This window comes from Rhineura floridana, chromosome 5 (genome assembly GCF_030035675.1).
Source record: "Rhineura floridana isolate rRhiFlo1 chromosome 5, rRhiFlo1.hap2, whole genome shotgun sequence".
Classification (NCBI taxonomy): domain Eukaryota; kingdom Metazoa; phylum Chordata; class Lepidosauria; order Squamata; family Rhineuridae; genus Rhineura; species Rhineura floridana.
In genome coordinates, this window is record NC_084484.1 from 74,274,760 (window position 1) to 74,290,589 (window position 15,830).

The 15,830-nt window shown below is 43.1% G+C and overlaps 1 protein-coding gene across 2 annotated transcripts in view; it reads right to left on the reverse strand.

The window, feature by feature from the left end:
- The window catches only part of GPM6B (glycoprotein M6B), a 144,725-nt gene that overhangs the window by 12,615 nt on the left and 116,280 nt on the right, over window positions 1-15,830 (reverse strand). For both annotated transcript variants that reach the window (XR_009762756.1, XM_061627151.1), the window contains exon 2: window positions 1,246-1,432. Coding sequence is in view for 1 of the 2 variants with exons in the window: in XM_061627151.1 (XP_061483135.1) it covers window positions 1,246-1,432 (187 nt within the window). In the remaining variant the exon portion in view is untranslated. The remainder of the gene's footprint in view (window positions 1-1,245; window positions 1,433-15,830) is intronic.

Consider the following 15,830-nt stretch of genomic DNA (forward strand, 5'->3'; position numbering starts at 1 on the left):
CTTGGGAGTTGTTGAGTCTGAGCGGGACCTGGCGGGGGAAAGCGAGCCTGAATTCCAGCCAGTTCCCACGGATGGTGCGATCTCCAAGGAGGAGAGTGCACCGCCCCCAGGTGCTGCTGAGGACCTGTTGGGGGAAGCTCCAGAGAAAGTGCCAACTCCTCTCTTACCAAGCAGTTCCCAGGATGCCACCAGCGTGGTGCAGCCCCCTGACCTCGAGCCCGTTACTCAAGAGCAGGTGTCTTCCAAGGAGCCAGTTAGAGACACGGCCCCCGTCGCCTTGCTCCCGCCGCCATGAGAAACGGACAGGGCAGAGACAGGACTTGCAAAGAAGTCAGAGATTATGATCGAAAACTTGCCACTCACAGTGGGGAGCTGCTGAGTCAACTTCCTTCATATGCCGCAGAGCATGTCTAGAGTGTAGTTAGGGATTTTAGTGAGTTAGTGCAGGTTTTTCCATAAAGCGCAATGCCTTTGATGTATCCATTACTTTAATAAAACGAGATTTAATTGCACCCGCGTCTCAGCCTCATAGTTCCGGCTCTGGACGGGACAGTCACTGATTCATAGGGTCGCCATAAGTTGTGATCAATTTGAAGGCACATAACAACAACAACAAAGCCTATTTCACTGTAAGGCGAAAGATTAGATTTATAGTCCATTATGCATCTACCATGGAGTTATGTGACACGTGAGAGAAATGGTCTGACTGCCTCAATTGCAAGTAGTTAGCAATAATATTTATTATTTTATCCTTAGATTTAGCAGTATTTCTTTCCTGTGTATATTTTTAGTGGTCTGTCATCTCCTGGCAACAGCTAATTTTTGGCTTCAGTTGCTATGGAGCTGAATAACTATGCTGTCTTGGAGATTTGTTACTACTCTTGTTTTTCATCTTTCTGTTGAACTAGACAAGATGTTTGAGAGGAAAGTATATAGTGAATCCCTAACGGCAGCAGAATTCTGGTAAAGTGTACAAACTCCCCCTCCCCCTGGTCAACAAATTTCACAAACCACACTAATTTTTTTAAAAAACAAAACACAGCCCTAAACTTAAAAATGTTTTGCTTGAGATAGATTCTGCAAATTCACTTCAAATGTTTAATTTTGCCAGCAACTCTTACCTCCTCACAGGCTGAACTGCCACACGCAGATGTGTTCCTAGCTCTGACAGTTGTATTTTACAAATTATCAGGAGTACTTCACTGCAATTGTTTCACAAAGTTAGAGAAGTGGTTTCATACTTACACTTCAGATAACAAAGCATGGTCGGTAACATTTGTGGAAAAACGCTGTTCGAGGATTGATATGGTCCCAGCGAGAGCCACGTGACCACAGCCGCAGAACAATGCCACTCCAGAGAAGCAGAGAATAGTGGCCACAAGGGAAGCATATGGAACTCCTCCCAGGCACTTAATGCAACATTCAAAGCAACCTAAGCAGAAAACAAAAACCACAAAGGCAACACTATTTAAGTACAAGAACAAGTTATAACGATAACATTATTTGGTTTTCATGTGGTAAAACTGGTAAGAACAAGTAGCAAAAGGTTTTGTTCAAAGCTAATGGGTTGCACTTCCTACTTTATTCAGATTGCCTTCCTCTTTATGTCTGTCACCTTAAAAGTACAAGAGTGACAACACGCCAAATTCTGTGAAAATCAAAAGCTGCATATGAAGCAAGGTTATGTAGGATGCCTTGGAAGAGTTTGTGTTCTCCATTGAGACACTAAATAAACACTTCTATTTTAAAGGACAGACAACAACAAAATTCTTTGAAACCTATTCAGTGTACGATACTGTTCTTTGAGACATCTTTACAGTGCAGTGGCTAAGAGTGCGAGCCAGAAAATCTCCAGTTAAGGTCTCCTCTGAGGCATTCACTTGGTGGCCTTAAGTAAGCCACTCTCACTTAGAAAACCTCAGCCCCAATCTTGCAACATATTGGTGTAACTAACACGGTTGTTACAAAGATTACTGATATGCGATACACTTTCCACTCAAAAATGCTATATACATACATGTGCAAATACAGGATATGTCTCTCAAACTTGTTAATATAGCACAGGGATGGGGAACCTGTGATCAGATGTTGCTAGACTACAGTTCCCATCATCCCTGGCCACTGACCATGCTGACTAGAGTCAGTGGAAGTTGGAGTCCATCAACATCTGAAGAGCAACAAGTTCTCCATCCCTAGTGTAGACCAAATGCTGTGCATCTGCTCTGCTTAACAAGTGCAACCAATACTTGCAGGGGCAGTGTCAGGCATGACTTGGTCTTGGGCACCAGCCTGCTCTGGGCCTATGGCACCATAGTCCCCCAATACAGGCTGCTCAGGGCTAATAAACCTGCCCGCACATCCCGCCTTCCTCTCATGTCATGTGAATGATGTGGGGTCATAGCATGTATGCATGCCATCAACCAAGGTTGCAGCGGAGGTGTTAGCCCCTTAGGGAAGCCCCCACTGCCATTGTGAGTGATAGCAGGCATGCCCACACAGCATTCACACTGATGGGAGATGTAGGTGGGGCGTGCATGTGGGCTTATTGAAGCGCATGCTGTCTGTAGGGAGGGTGCCTGGGAGCTCCTTTTCTGTGATTAGCCGCAGGTTGAGTTACAGGACCTGACTCTGCCGCAGATCTTGGAATGGGAGCACCACCCTCCTACCCTAAGGAGGGGCCCTTCAGGGGCCCCTCTGGGCCACAGGGGCCCTCGGCCAGGGCCTAACCTGGCTGCCCTCTGGTGCCAGCCCTACCTACTTGTGTAATTACACTTTAATAAATGCCTAAAAGACTGGTTATGTAAAATGGGTAGGGAACCTGTGGCCTTTCAGATGTTATTGGACTACAATTTCCACCATCCCTGACTAGACTTAGAAAGTCTGACTGAGGCTGATGGAGGTTGGAATCCAAAAATACCCAGAAGGCCACAGGTTAGCCACCCGATTTGAAAACCAGCATTGGAACCAATTCCATAGCACAAATCTATTAAAGCTAAAGAATACCCTCAAGCCTTCAGATGCAACTAAATGAGAAGAAATAGCTTACAGAGGAGCTTCAGATAGTAAACACGATGTAAAAAAAGGATTAGGAAAAGTGAGTAGAGAAAGTAGTTCGATATCGTGAACTAGATGGGCTTTTTGGATATTTCTTTTCTAATCCCATGATTATGCTTCCCATATCAGTGGTGCTCATCCTGTAAGATTTGCCATTTTTTAACCATCTTAGTTAGTTTATCCAAACCAATTTAACAAGAACTAGGGATGGGAGGGGCTCTTTCATCACTAATTCTGAGAGGAAGAGAGAGGTTGCTCTTGCACAGTGCCAAATACAATGCTTTGCAAAATTCCAACTTGTTGCCCTAATTGAATAAATACGACTCTGGTGTAGATAGTATTAGCTATCCACTAAGAACAAACAACATTACATGCTATCTTTGTACCATAGAAATTACTATGATTGGGCATATCCAAAGAGCAATAAAGTCCATATAGCAATAAAAAATATGGGGGGGGAGGGGTGTCAGAGAAGAAACAGAGGGACCAGTCTAGTTCCATCCCCCTTTTACATGGGTCCCCTTTCTTCAATCCATTCTGTTTCAAGTAGTACATATGATTAATAAATATGCATATGTAACTTTTTCATATGAAGATATATTTAAAAAGAAATGTGTGGGCTTTTAAAAAATAAATAAAATAAAAACCTGAATCTCTCTTCCTTACATATTTATGAGTGGGGTACATTTTGTAATGTAAATGTAAAAGCCAGGCTACCCCCATAGAACTTAGTAGGGTGGTGATTTCTGAGGAGTAACTCAACCAGTCTGCACACTAATCCATGGAGATGCAGATCAGGTGAGATTGTTCAAACTATGGGCCTCCCAAAGTCCTCCAGCATCCCTTATGATAGAGGAAAATGGTATGCAAAAAGAACAGCGAGGACTACCATGAAAGCAAAATAGTTACAGTGACCCAATTGACAAGGCAGGGTTGGCGATAACAAACAACCTGGCATTGGTAAGCTAATTAAGTCTTATGTTTTTAAGATGTATCAAAGGGGGTTTAGTGTTTTTGTTTGCCACCCTGGGCTCCTTCTGGGAGGAAGGGCGGGATATAAATTTAATAGATAAATAAATAAATAATGCATGTAGTGTAATAAAACAGTAATCTTGATTCAAGCCACAGGTGACTTAACTGAATTGCTTGATGAACTGTAATTCAGCAGTTTCACACTAAAGTTTCCCTTTGAAGCTCCTTTGTTCCGGTATGGCCACCTTAAGGTCAGTTACAGAATGTTCTGGGAGGCTGAAACATTCTCCCACTGGTTTTTGGATACTGCTATTTCTGATGTCATATTTGTGTCTATTTGTTGTTTTGCATTGAGACTGGCCTGTTTGTTGTATGTAGAATGCAGAAGGGCATTGCTGGCAGATGTTGGTATATATCTCATTGGAAGATAAGTGGGTGAATGGATTTGTGATGTTGCGGCTGACATTATTAGGTCCTAGAATAGTGTTGCTTGGGTAAATATGGGAACCAAGTTGGCACCTCAATTTATTAAAAAGCCTGATCTCTGTGTTTTTGTAATGTGATCTGCTGTTGCTGATAAGTAGCTGTTTTAGAGGGATGATGGAGGTTACTACCCCAAGGCTTGTGAGAGGGAAATATCATTCTCTGCAATAAGCTGTAGATCACTGAGGATATGTTTGAGTGGTTTTAGCTGAGAGCTATAGGGAACAAGTGTTGTTCTCTTCTAGATTCATCCAGTAGTAAATTACTCCTGGGTACCAGTCTGGCCTTTCCAGTCTGCTTTTCACTTCACTAGGTGGATACTGCAGTCTAGTGACACTTCTCAAATGTCTCCTGTTCATGTGTCCAGATTACAAAGATGTCATAACTAGTTAGAAAAGAGACTTTTTGGGGACAAGAGGTGAGAAAGAGTTGTTCTAATTTGCTGTGACAATGCTGGCATACTCTAGAAGTATATGAGTACCCACAACAGTGCCATTGATCTGAAAAATGTACTTCAGGGATGATGCTCTCAATGATGATGCAATGGTAGTCCATCATTGCAGGGGATGCTGGTATAAATGGCTTCAACATCCATAGCAGTTAGAATGGTTCTCTGGGAGATTTTCAGTGGATTGTCATTTTGTCAGGAAGTCAGTAGTGTTCCTGTAAGAAACTTGGACTACTGATAGCACACAATCTTGAGTGTATGCATGCATGCATTCATGAGTGATTTCATGAGTGATGTGTATACTTTTCATACCAAAAATCCAGAAACCATGCAATATATACCGTTCATAATATCAATATCTGGAAACTTGTCTAAATTTATATTTGTGTAGAGTATATTTTTGGTGTGCTTAAACTAATAATGCACCCAATCTGGATAAATTGATGTCTCTTGCATTTTTAACTCTGTGTTTCATGATATAGAATGTTCTCTTTTGCTAAAAAGTAGTTTACCTGCTGGTCTCGTTCTAAGGCAAAAATAACCACACAGTATTTATCATGTTAGTGCAGAAGCAACTTAATTACAGCCACAGATTGTCTCTGTTAATAGGACCACATTAATGTTTCCTGTTTGCCCTGTTGAACTACTCTTGCTTTATATAATATAACTTCCACTCTTTGAACAGAGGAAAACCTTCCCATCCATGAAGTGAAAGCAGAAATGGAATAAATAACATCCTTTACGAAATATGGTGGAAATGTAAAACAGAGAATTTGAAAGTATGCTGACCATGTCCAATACTACTCTAACATGCCAGAATGAAATGGTTTAAAATATAGAGTTTTTATTATCAGAGACACATATCAATGCAACTAGCTTTCAATGGCCATTTTGTCTAAAGCATCACTGGAACCTTTTGTGCAGTTCAGTAGAATAAAAACAATTTTTTGTCGTCAGGCTTGTGAGCAGCAGTTTCCATGGAAGCAGGTTAATAACAGCTCAATGATTTGCCCAGAGCTGACTGTGAACCTGGCTGCAGATTTAACACACTCACAAAAGGAAGCCAGCTAAAAACAAGGACTGAAAAGTATTCTCTGGAGATTATAAAATGTAAGTGTGTGTATATGTGTGTGCAAGCATGCGCGCACACACAAAGATACACCATTTTTTAATTTTATAAAAGCAATACTGATAGAAGAACAGGAACCAACTACACTGCACAAGACACAGAAAAGCTCATGTTATGCAACCCAGCATGGGCAATCCAAGCACAAGAGGGTGCTGTGAATTTAATAAAACCCATAGCCAATGCTTGGGGATGTAGCCTTGGAGCAGGGCTTTCAGTGTGGCTGTCCCTGTTGAAATACAACAGGCACTCACTATTTGTACTTCTTGTTAAAAATTGAAGACATTTTTAAACACCAGTTTTTCCAGATGGGAGAAAAGGGCTGCATTACGTGTTTATTCTGCATTGTTTTTAAACTTATATTTAATTGTCATTAAAAAAAAAACCTGTTTCTAAAGCTATCTTAGTTGTTTTATGTAAACAAGTAAGGCTCAAGTAGAAGGAGAATCATGAATAAAATAAATAAATAGATGGTATCTATTGATCCTGCACAGCCTGCACAGTGTCATAAGATGACCAGTGCTGTAAATTTTGACTCAAGCACTCTCCGTACAGGTGCTTCTAGTAGAAGAAGAACAGGGTATAAATAAATTATTATTTATCCAACTGAGTAATATGCAAGTGGATTCTTGCCTTCATCTACGTATGCAGAGCCACTACTGCATTCAAGTATTTTTGGAGTATTCTTTAGGAAGCGTGCATGCAACTTGCCCCAACTTACCTGATTAGGAAAAATAAGAAATGTTATTCGGTGGGGGGGGGGGGACTAACCTGTGCCCCTTGAGATGGATTGTCTGTCATTTTGGTTCTTTGCTATTTTGTTTTATATTGTTGGTTTTATTATTATTATTTGTATTAATATAATTCGGGTTGAAGAGTGGAATACAAATCCAATAAATAAATATATCTCCCTTCATCTCTGACCTTTGGCCATGCTGTCTGGAGCTCATGGGAGTCCAGCAACAGCTGGAGGGCCACATGTTACCACTGGCTATATAGATTTGCCTTCCCAATGTGGTTACATGGAGAACCATTCAGATGTTCCAGACCAGTGGTTCCCAAACATTTTCCGCATGGACCACTAGAAAATTGCTGAGGGTCTTGATACATAACTTAATGATTTTTCTGCCTGTTTTAGCAACTGTAATGTGCTGTGCTAGATACTTTATTATTTTTAATTGTATTTAAAGACATGCTGCAGACCACCTGAATGAAGCTTGTGGACCACTGTTGGTCCATGGATCACAGTTTGGGAACCCCTATTTTAAGCTACCACTGGTTGATTGTTTAGCATGTCAAGAAAGAGTTCTTAATGCTCCAGTTGAGATGACTGCTCACCTCCACTGGGAAAATCTTGAGTTATGCTCCTGACACTTGACCCTGAATCCCTAGAATAGAAGTACTGAGTTCTCATGTTCTCATAAGCCCTGTAAAAATTAGTAGAAATCCAGTTGATCATATAATATGAATAAGGTGTGTAGGTCTTTTGGAATTGTGTATCAATATTATATTATTGACAGACCTTCAAACATTTGGGAAATGAGCTTCTCTGTAGTTAAAAAATGAAATGAACTGCCTTCAGGTAGTCCAACGCTCTAACCACCACACCACACCGGCTCTCTAGTGGATACTTAATCCACTCACTGAAGCCATCCATCGTCAACCCAATTCTTGATATTATGGTTTTTAATGTTATGACTATGGCTCCTGTACAGCTTCAAAACATAAAGTCTGTGAATCTGTTCCAGTGATATTCTCCCTATCTGTCCCATCCACCTCTACACAAGAGGAGATAAGAAGCTAGCCTTATGGAGCACTATCTTTCATCATGTGTGGAAGGTATACTTCAACTAGAAGACCCTGCATTCAATTAAATAAATTCTATGAGCATGTGAATAAATAGTCTGTAAGAGTTTCAGACAGAGGGAGCTGGAGACCACCTTCCAGTCTCACCACATGTTGAAGTGTGGGGAGAGAGAGGGGGGGCTGCAAGAAGACTAAGGACTCATCTACATGGTGGTTTACTGTGTGATTGGTGCTACTCACATCTCCTTTTAATTTGCATGGCTCACATGACATTACCAGCAAACAGAAGCTATCATGCAGTTTCCCCCTGTAAATCCATACTAACCCAACCCACTGATAATACAAAAAGGGAAGAAGAAAAAACGTCTTCACTCCAATCTCTAGGGCTTGCAGACACTTTTCTCTGATTCTTTTAGGTGGGTGTGTCAATTGTTCCCCTCTCCATGCCCACTCTCTCCTCCTCCCTTCTTACATTTTGTTTCCTATAGGCTGACAAGCAACTTCTGTCTGCTCTCCTCCATTCTGCTGGCCTTTAATATGTTGCTGCAAATGGTGCCATTATTCCCCTCCACACTTGGGCACAAAACCATAACAGTGCTCAAACAATGATTTGTATTTCTGCTGTATTGTACCAGTGAAAATACAAATAACTGCACTTCTAGTGTTTTTAAATGGAACCTACTGCAGCTAATAGAACAAATTGAGCATGCTCAATTGCCAAGCAACCAGAGGGAGTGGAAATGTTAAATTAGAAGGTGCGGTCATTAGGACACTGTGTGATTGATTCTTCCCCTCAGTGTGAATAGAAAACACTGTGTTTGCAGCTAGCGTTGAGGCCTTACTGTGGACGGTACAAATAGAAAATGGAGGTAAAAACAGTGTTTTTAGTACAAAGTAATGCTCCCACGTGGATAAGCTCTAAATATCTCCTATTCTTTTCATCCTCTGCATACCCTTAGATCTCCAGGTGCTGCTTTTGAATGCCAGGTCAGTATATAATAAAACCTCCCTTGTCCATGATTTAATTGTGGATGAGGGTGCCGACCTGGCGTGTATAACCGAGACCTGGGTGGGTGAGCAGGGAGGAGTTGCCCTCTCTCAGCTTTGCCCACCTGGGTATACGGTGCAGCACTATGGCAGATCTGAGGGCCGGGGAGGCGGGGTCGCTGTGGTCTATAGGAGTATTTTCTCTCTCACCAGGCATCCTGTCCAGATGACGACTGGTCTAGAGTGCCTCCACCTTGTACTGGGCCAAGGAGACAGACTGGGAATCTTGTTGGTGTACCGCCCACCTTGCTGCCCAACAGCTTCCCTAGCTGAGCTGACAGAGGTAGTCTCGGAGGTGTTGTTGAGGTCCCCCAAACTTGTGGTGTTGGGGGATATCAACGTTCATGCCGAGACTGTCTTATCTGGAGCGGCTCAGGACTTCATGGCCTCCATGACAACCATGGGGCTGTCTCAATTTGTTACTGGCCCAACTCATGTGTCGGGTCACACTCTTGATTTGATCTTCGCCACTGGTCATGGAGATGGTGATCTGGAGGTGGGGTATTTTTCATCTACTCCATTGTCATGGACAGATCACCGCCTGCTGAGTTTTAGACTTACGACGACTCTTTCCCTCTGCAAGGGTGGGGGACCTATTAAGTTGGTCCGCTCCCGGAGGCTTATGGATCCTATGGGTTTTCAGAGGGTTCTGGGAGTTTTTCCAGCTGATAGTACTGGCGCTCCTGTTGAGGCCTTGGTCGAACTGTGGAATACAGAGATGGCCCGGGCTATCGACACGATCGCTCCCGCGCGCCCTCTTCGATGCAGAGCTCATACAGCTCCGTGGTATATCCCGGAGCTGAGAGTGATGAAGCAAGAGAGAAGGAGGCTGGAGTGCAGATGGAGACGAACTCCAGAAGGATGCAATTATGCTTTGGTAAGTGCCTCTACTAAGTCGTACATAAAAGCGGTAAGGGCGGCGAAGAAGTCCTACTTCGCTGCCTCTATCAAGACATCTCTCTGCCGCCCAGCAGAGCTTTTTAGGGTTGTACGAGGACTCTTACATTCTGGTCCTCAAGATACCATTGAAACATCTGAAGCTCGCTGTAATGACATTGCAGGGCACTTCCAAAATAAAATCGCATGCATCCGTAGGGACCTAGACTCTGATGTTACAACAGATGAATCCATTGAAGTGTCCAGAACACGGTCTTGTCTTTCATTATTGGATGAGTTTCAGTTGGTGCAGCTTGAGGAAGTGGACAAGGTGCTTGGAATGGTGCGGGCGACCACGTCTGCTCTAGATCCTTGTCCATCTTGGCTGGTCAAGGCTAGCAGGACTGGTACCACCAGCTGGGCCAAGGAAGTGATAAATGCCTCCTTGAGTGAGGGAGTAGTCCCTAGTAGCCTCAAGGAGGCAGTAGTGAGACCTCTTTTGAAGAAACCTTCCTTAGACCCAGATAACTTGAACAATTATAGACCGGTGGCAAATATCCCCTTTTTGGGCAAGGTTCTGGAGCGGGTGGTTGCCAATCAGCTCCAGGTGCTCTTGGATGAGACCGATTATCTGGATCCGTTTCAATCCGGTTTTAGGCCTGGTTTTGGCACTGAAACAGCCTTGGTCGCCCTGTACGATGACCTCTGTCGGGAGAGGGACAGAGGGAGTGTGACTCTGTTGATTCTCCTTGATCTCTCAGCGGCGTTTGATACCATCGACCATGGTATCCTTCTGGGGAGACTCGTGGAGTTGGGAGTTGGAGGCACTGCTTGGCAGTGGTTCCGCTCCTACTTGGCGGATCGTCGCCAGAAGGTAGTACTTGGGGAACATTGCTCGACACCTTGGACTCTCCATTGTGGAGTCCCTCTGGGGTCGATTTTGTCCCCCATGCTTTTTAACATCTATATGCAGCCTCTGGGTGCCGTCATCAGGAGTTTTGGAGTGCGTTGCCACCAGTACGCTGATGACACGCAGCTCTATTTCTCCTTTTCATCTTCTACAGGTGAGTCTGTGGATGTGCTGAATCATTGCCTGACCGCGATAATGGACTGGATGAGAGCTAATAAACTGAGACTCAATCCAGACAAGACTGAGACACTGTTGGTGAGTGCCTCCCCTGCCCAGATGGTGGATGTTCACCCTGTTCTAGATGGGGTCACACTCCCCTTGAAGGAACAGGTTCGTAGTCTGGGAGTTCTTTTCGATCCTTCCTTGTCTCTTGAGGCGCAAGTGGCCACGGTGGCAAGGAATGCGTTCTACCACCTTCGGTTGGTAGCCCAGCTACGCCCCTATCTGGACAGGGATGACCTTGCCTCAGTTGCTCATGCTCTGGTAACTTCTAGGCTGGATTACTGTAATGCGCTCTACATAGGGCTGCCCTTGAAGACAGTTCGGAAGCTTCAGCTAGTGCAAAACGCAGCAGCCAGACTGCTGACGAGGACCAGCCGGTCAGCACATATAACACCTGTTCTGGCCCGTTTGCACTGGCTACCTATTTGTTTCCGAGCCAGATTCAAGGTGCTGGTTTTGACCTATAAAGCCTTACACGGCATGGGACCGCAATATCTTGTGGAACGCCTCTCCCGCTATGAACCTACCCGGTCACTTCGCTCAGCATCTAAGGCCCTCCTCCGGGTACCAACCCATCGAGAAGCCCGGAGGACAGTTACTCGATCTAGGGCCTTTTCTGTAGTGGCCCCCGAACTGTGGAACAGCCTCCCCGAAGAAGTACGCCTGGCGCCTACGCTTCTATCTTTTCGGCGCCAGGTTAAGACCTGGCTATGCTCCCAGGCATTTTAAGCGTTTATGTTATAATTTAAATTTTTTATTTTTTATTTTTTTCTTTAGTTGCTGCTTGTGTTTATTGTTTGTTGTCTGATTTTATTGTTGATATTTTGTATTTTAACCTTTTTGTACACCGCCCAGAGAGCCACTCGCTATGGGCGGTCTATAAATGAAACAAATAAATAAATAAATAAATACCATGTCTTTAATGCATTTGCCAACTCAACTCTCTAATTTTGTACCTAAGGATTACATTTTTTTGTCATTCCCAAAGAACTGGTACAGAACCGTTTGTAGCAGTAAACACAAAAAGAAACTCAGACGCAATGGTAAAACAAGCAGTGTATGTGCATTAGTGACACCCAAACTGGCCATTTATTATTAATTTGTTTTCAACTGTTTTAAATATTGTATTTTTAAATTGCTGTAAGTTGTTCTGGAACCTTATGGTGAGAAGCAAGTAAGAAATCAAATAAATAATAAATAACATTTTCCTGGGTTTGAGCTATGCTGGACAGCAGACTTGCCACAACATCTGATTGTCCTGATGCGCAACCTATACTCTGGACAACAGGCTACTGTAAGGACAGAATATGGAGAAACCAATTGGTTCCCCATCAGAAACAGAGACAGGGATGCAATTTATCACCCTATTTATTTAATCAATATGCAGAACACATCATACGGAAAGTGAGATTGCACCAAGATGAAGGAGGTGTGAAAATTGGAGGGAGAAATATCAATAATTTAAGATATGCAGATGACACCATACTACTAGCAGAGACCAGTAATGATTTGAAACAAATGCTGATGAAAGTTAAAGAGGAAAGCACAAAAGCAGGACTACAGCTGAACGTCAAAAAGACTAAAGTAATGACAACAGAAGATTTATGTAACTTTAAAGTTGACAATGAGGACATTGAACTAGTACCTTGGCACAGTCATTAACCATAATGGGGACAATAGTCAAGAAATCAGCAGAAGGCTGGGACTGGGAAGGGTAGCTATGAGAGAACTAGACAAGGTCCTCAAATGCAAAGATGTATCACTGAACACTAAAGTCAGGATCATTCAGACCATGGTATTCCCGATATCTATGTATGGATGTGAAAGTTGGACAGTGAAAAAAGCGGATAAGAGAAAAATCAACTCATTTGAAATCTGGTGTCGGAGGAGAGCTTTGCACATACCATGGACTGCAAAAAAGACAAATAATTGGGTGTTAGAACAAATTAAACCAGAACTGTCACTAGAAGTTCAAATAATGAAACTGAGGTTATCATACTTTGAACACATCATGAGATGACATGATTCACTAGAAAAGACAATAATGCTGGGGAAAACAGAATGGAGTAGAAAAAGAGGAAGGCCAAACAAGAGATGGATTGATTCCATAAAGGAAGCCACAGACCTGAACTGACAAGATCTGAACAGGGTGGTTCACGACAGATGCTCTTGGAGGTCACTGATTCATAAGGTTGCCATAAGTCATAATCGACTTGAAGGCACATAACAAAAACAACATAAGCTGAGAAAGAAAGAGTGACACAGAGAGACAGAGATGGGCCTAGACTATGGCCTGTAAAATGCAAGAAGCAGATCCCATGTTTGACATCAACATTGATGCAAGTCTCTGGCTGGTCTGTGTCATCAGAAGTGTTGAAACGACTTTACCTCCACACATGAGACAACAAAAGCAAGATCAGCTCTCTCGATCCATAAACTTGAGGTGAAAGTCATGTAATGTCTTCCCTCTGGGGTGGGGAGGCAAAGCTGAGTAGGCCCCTCTGCGTCATGTTTGGAAAAGGTTAAATTATTGTATAACACAAGGTACTGTGAATACATCAGTGAAATGTGCTGCTCAATTATCTTCCAATCAATTCTGTTTTCTGGCATACTCCTTCACAAGTAATCGCAAAGCTTCAGGTTTATTAATTTGTTTATAAAGTTCTGAAGCATTAAATTGGGATGAGCATGGTAATGTTGGAAGTCATTCCTATTGTGGATTTGTTCAGATATTCTATATCACAAAGTTGTATTTCTCTGGATTTTTTTGTGCACAGAGGGATATATTCAACAGTAATTTACAGAAAATTAACTTCAGCGGCATATCCTGTTACTGTGGTTATTAACATCTGATCATCAAGATATTAAGGATTTTTGGCCTCAAAGCACCAAAAAGAGCGCACCCCTCAACCCACTAGCCATAATATATCAAAACAGTGGGCTCTCTTAAAATTATAGCAGGTGGCATCTTTTTTCTCATATCTTTAGAGTTTGAGAAGCTTTTCAAACAGTAATGCCCACACAGTTTGGACCCACATTATGGTCTGTGGGTCCAAGCCTAGATCTCACATCTGCATGCCTCACCCCTTCTAGTCCACTTTTGCACCATGCCAGGCTACCAAACCTCCCCATTCTGCCCAGTGCCCAGTAATTCCTCATTAAACGTGTTTCACTGTTTTGCTGCCTTTCTTTCCACTCTTTACAACCTTAAAAGGTGGGATCCCATATCTGGCTGCCCCACCCCAGATTACCAGAGCTTTCTCTCCTCCTCTGCTATACAAATCCTATCATTTCCCCACTCTCATACTCCCAAACAGTATCCTCCCTTCATCTCCCCCTCTTCAATACACCCATGCCAATTCCTCTCCCCACCACACCTTACAACTGACTCATGCCATCCTCCTACCTAGCTTGGGCTATGGCCCTCACCCAGCAATCTTTGATGCTCTTGCAACCCTTTACCCTAGGCCAGGGGGAAGATGCAGAGACTATTTCATACACCACCACTGCTAGCACACACTTCCAAAACGGGTGCTTTCCCACTTACTTCAATGGAGGAAAGGAATGTTAGGGAAAGGGCCGTAGTTCAGTGGAAGAGCATCTGCCTTGCATGCAGAAGGTCCCAGGTTCAATTGCTGGCATCTCCATATGGGACTGGGAGAGACTCCTGCCTGATACTCTCAGAGTTGCTGCCCAACAGTGTAGACAATGCTGAGCTAGATGGACCAATGGTCTGACTCAGTATAAGGCAGCTTCCTACATTTATTATTCATTTAATAAAATATATATACTGCTTGAATGTAAAGACCTCTAAGCGATTTAGTTTAAAAAAATTAAAATTACAAATAAAACAGTGCTCAAAACATATTTAAAACAATTACACTGGCCTGTAAATGATGACAGGCACACAAGTTTCAATCCCCTTTAAATGAGACACCAGGCTGCATGGAACCATCCATGTGTTAACTGTTGGAAGCAGCCACATCTCCTTTAATCAAGCCAGAGTCACCAAACAAGCCAAGAGAGCACAAATGTAGCTTTATATCCACAGCTATCAGCTTCTTCAAGATAACTAATTTTCATGAGGGAAAAAACCCCACATCCTTTCAGAATCTGCTACCACCAAAAGAAATTTTTAAAATGGCGGGTTATCTTTTTTTTTTTTTAAAACCACATTTTTTTTTGAGGGGGACGGTTCAGACAACCAAGAACCACACGCTAACATACTGCATGGCGCCACTAAGCCTGCTATTAGCATATCTCAATCTTGATTTCCCCAGACACTGTATCTCTGCTACTGCAGGGGCAGCAGTGCTGAGCCTCACAGAGTTACAGATGAGTGGATGGGCAGAGCAATAAATGTCAGCTTTACCTTTCTATGGTAGGATAATTTCTACACACTTGCCTCTCTGTTCTCATTCCAGGGAAGGAAGAGGAATGATCAGAGTTGAAGGAGAGGCAAAAAAAAAACCACTCAAGGAGAGAGTTCAAAGCAGGACTAGCAGGGGATGGGACTGGGTGGTGGGTGTGGCCTGGGGAGAATCCCAAGGGCCAGACAGAGAAACCTGGAGGGCCACATTCAGGTGGGCTCATGGCTGGCTTCAAATTATACTCATTACACAAATTACTATTATATGCAGCTCAGGGGCTCTTGCCTGCATTACTTTGACATGTGAGTGCATTGAGTTATTTATGTACGTGGAACTGTAACTTGGAAAGAGATACACCAATGTCTGTTTCTAAGAAAAAACATGCAGGGCAGAGTCTCCTAGTGGCTCCGTGTCAGTGGAGCAGTGGAATCCTCTCTGGGTTTTAATCCAAACTTTCAAGGAGTTGTCTGGACTAAAACCCAGAGCGGATTCCACTGCTCCACTGACATGGAGCCA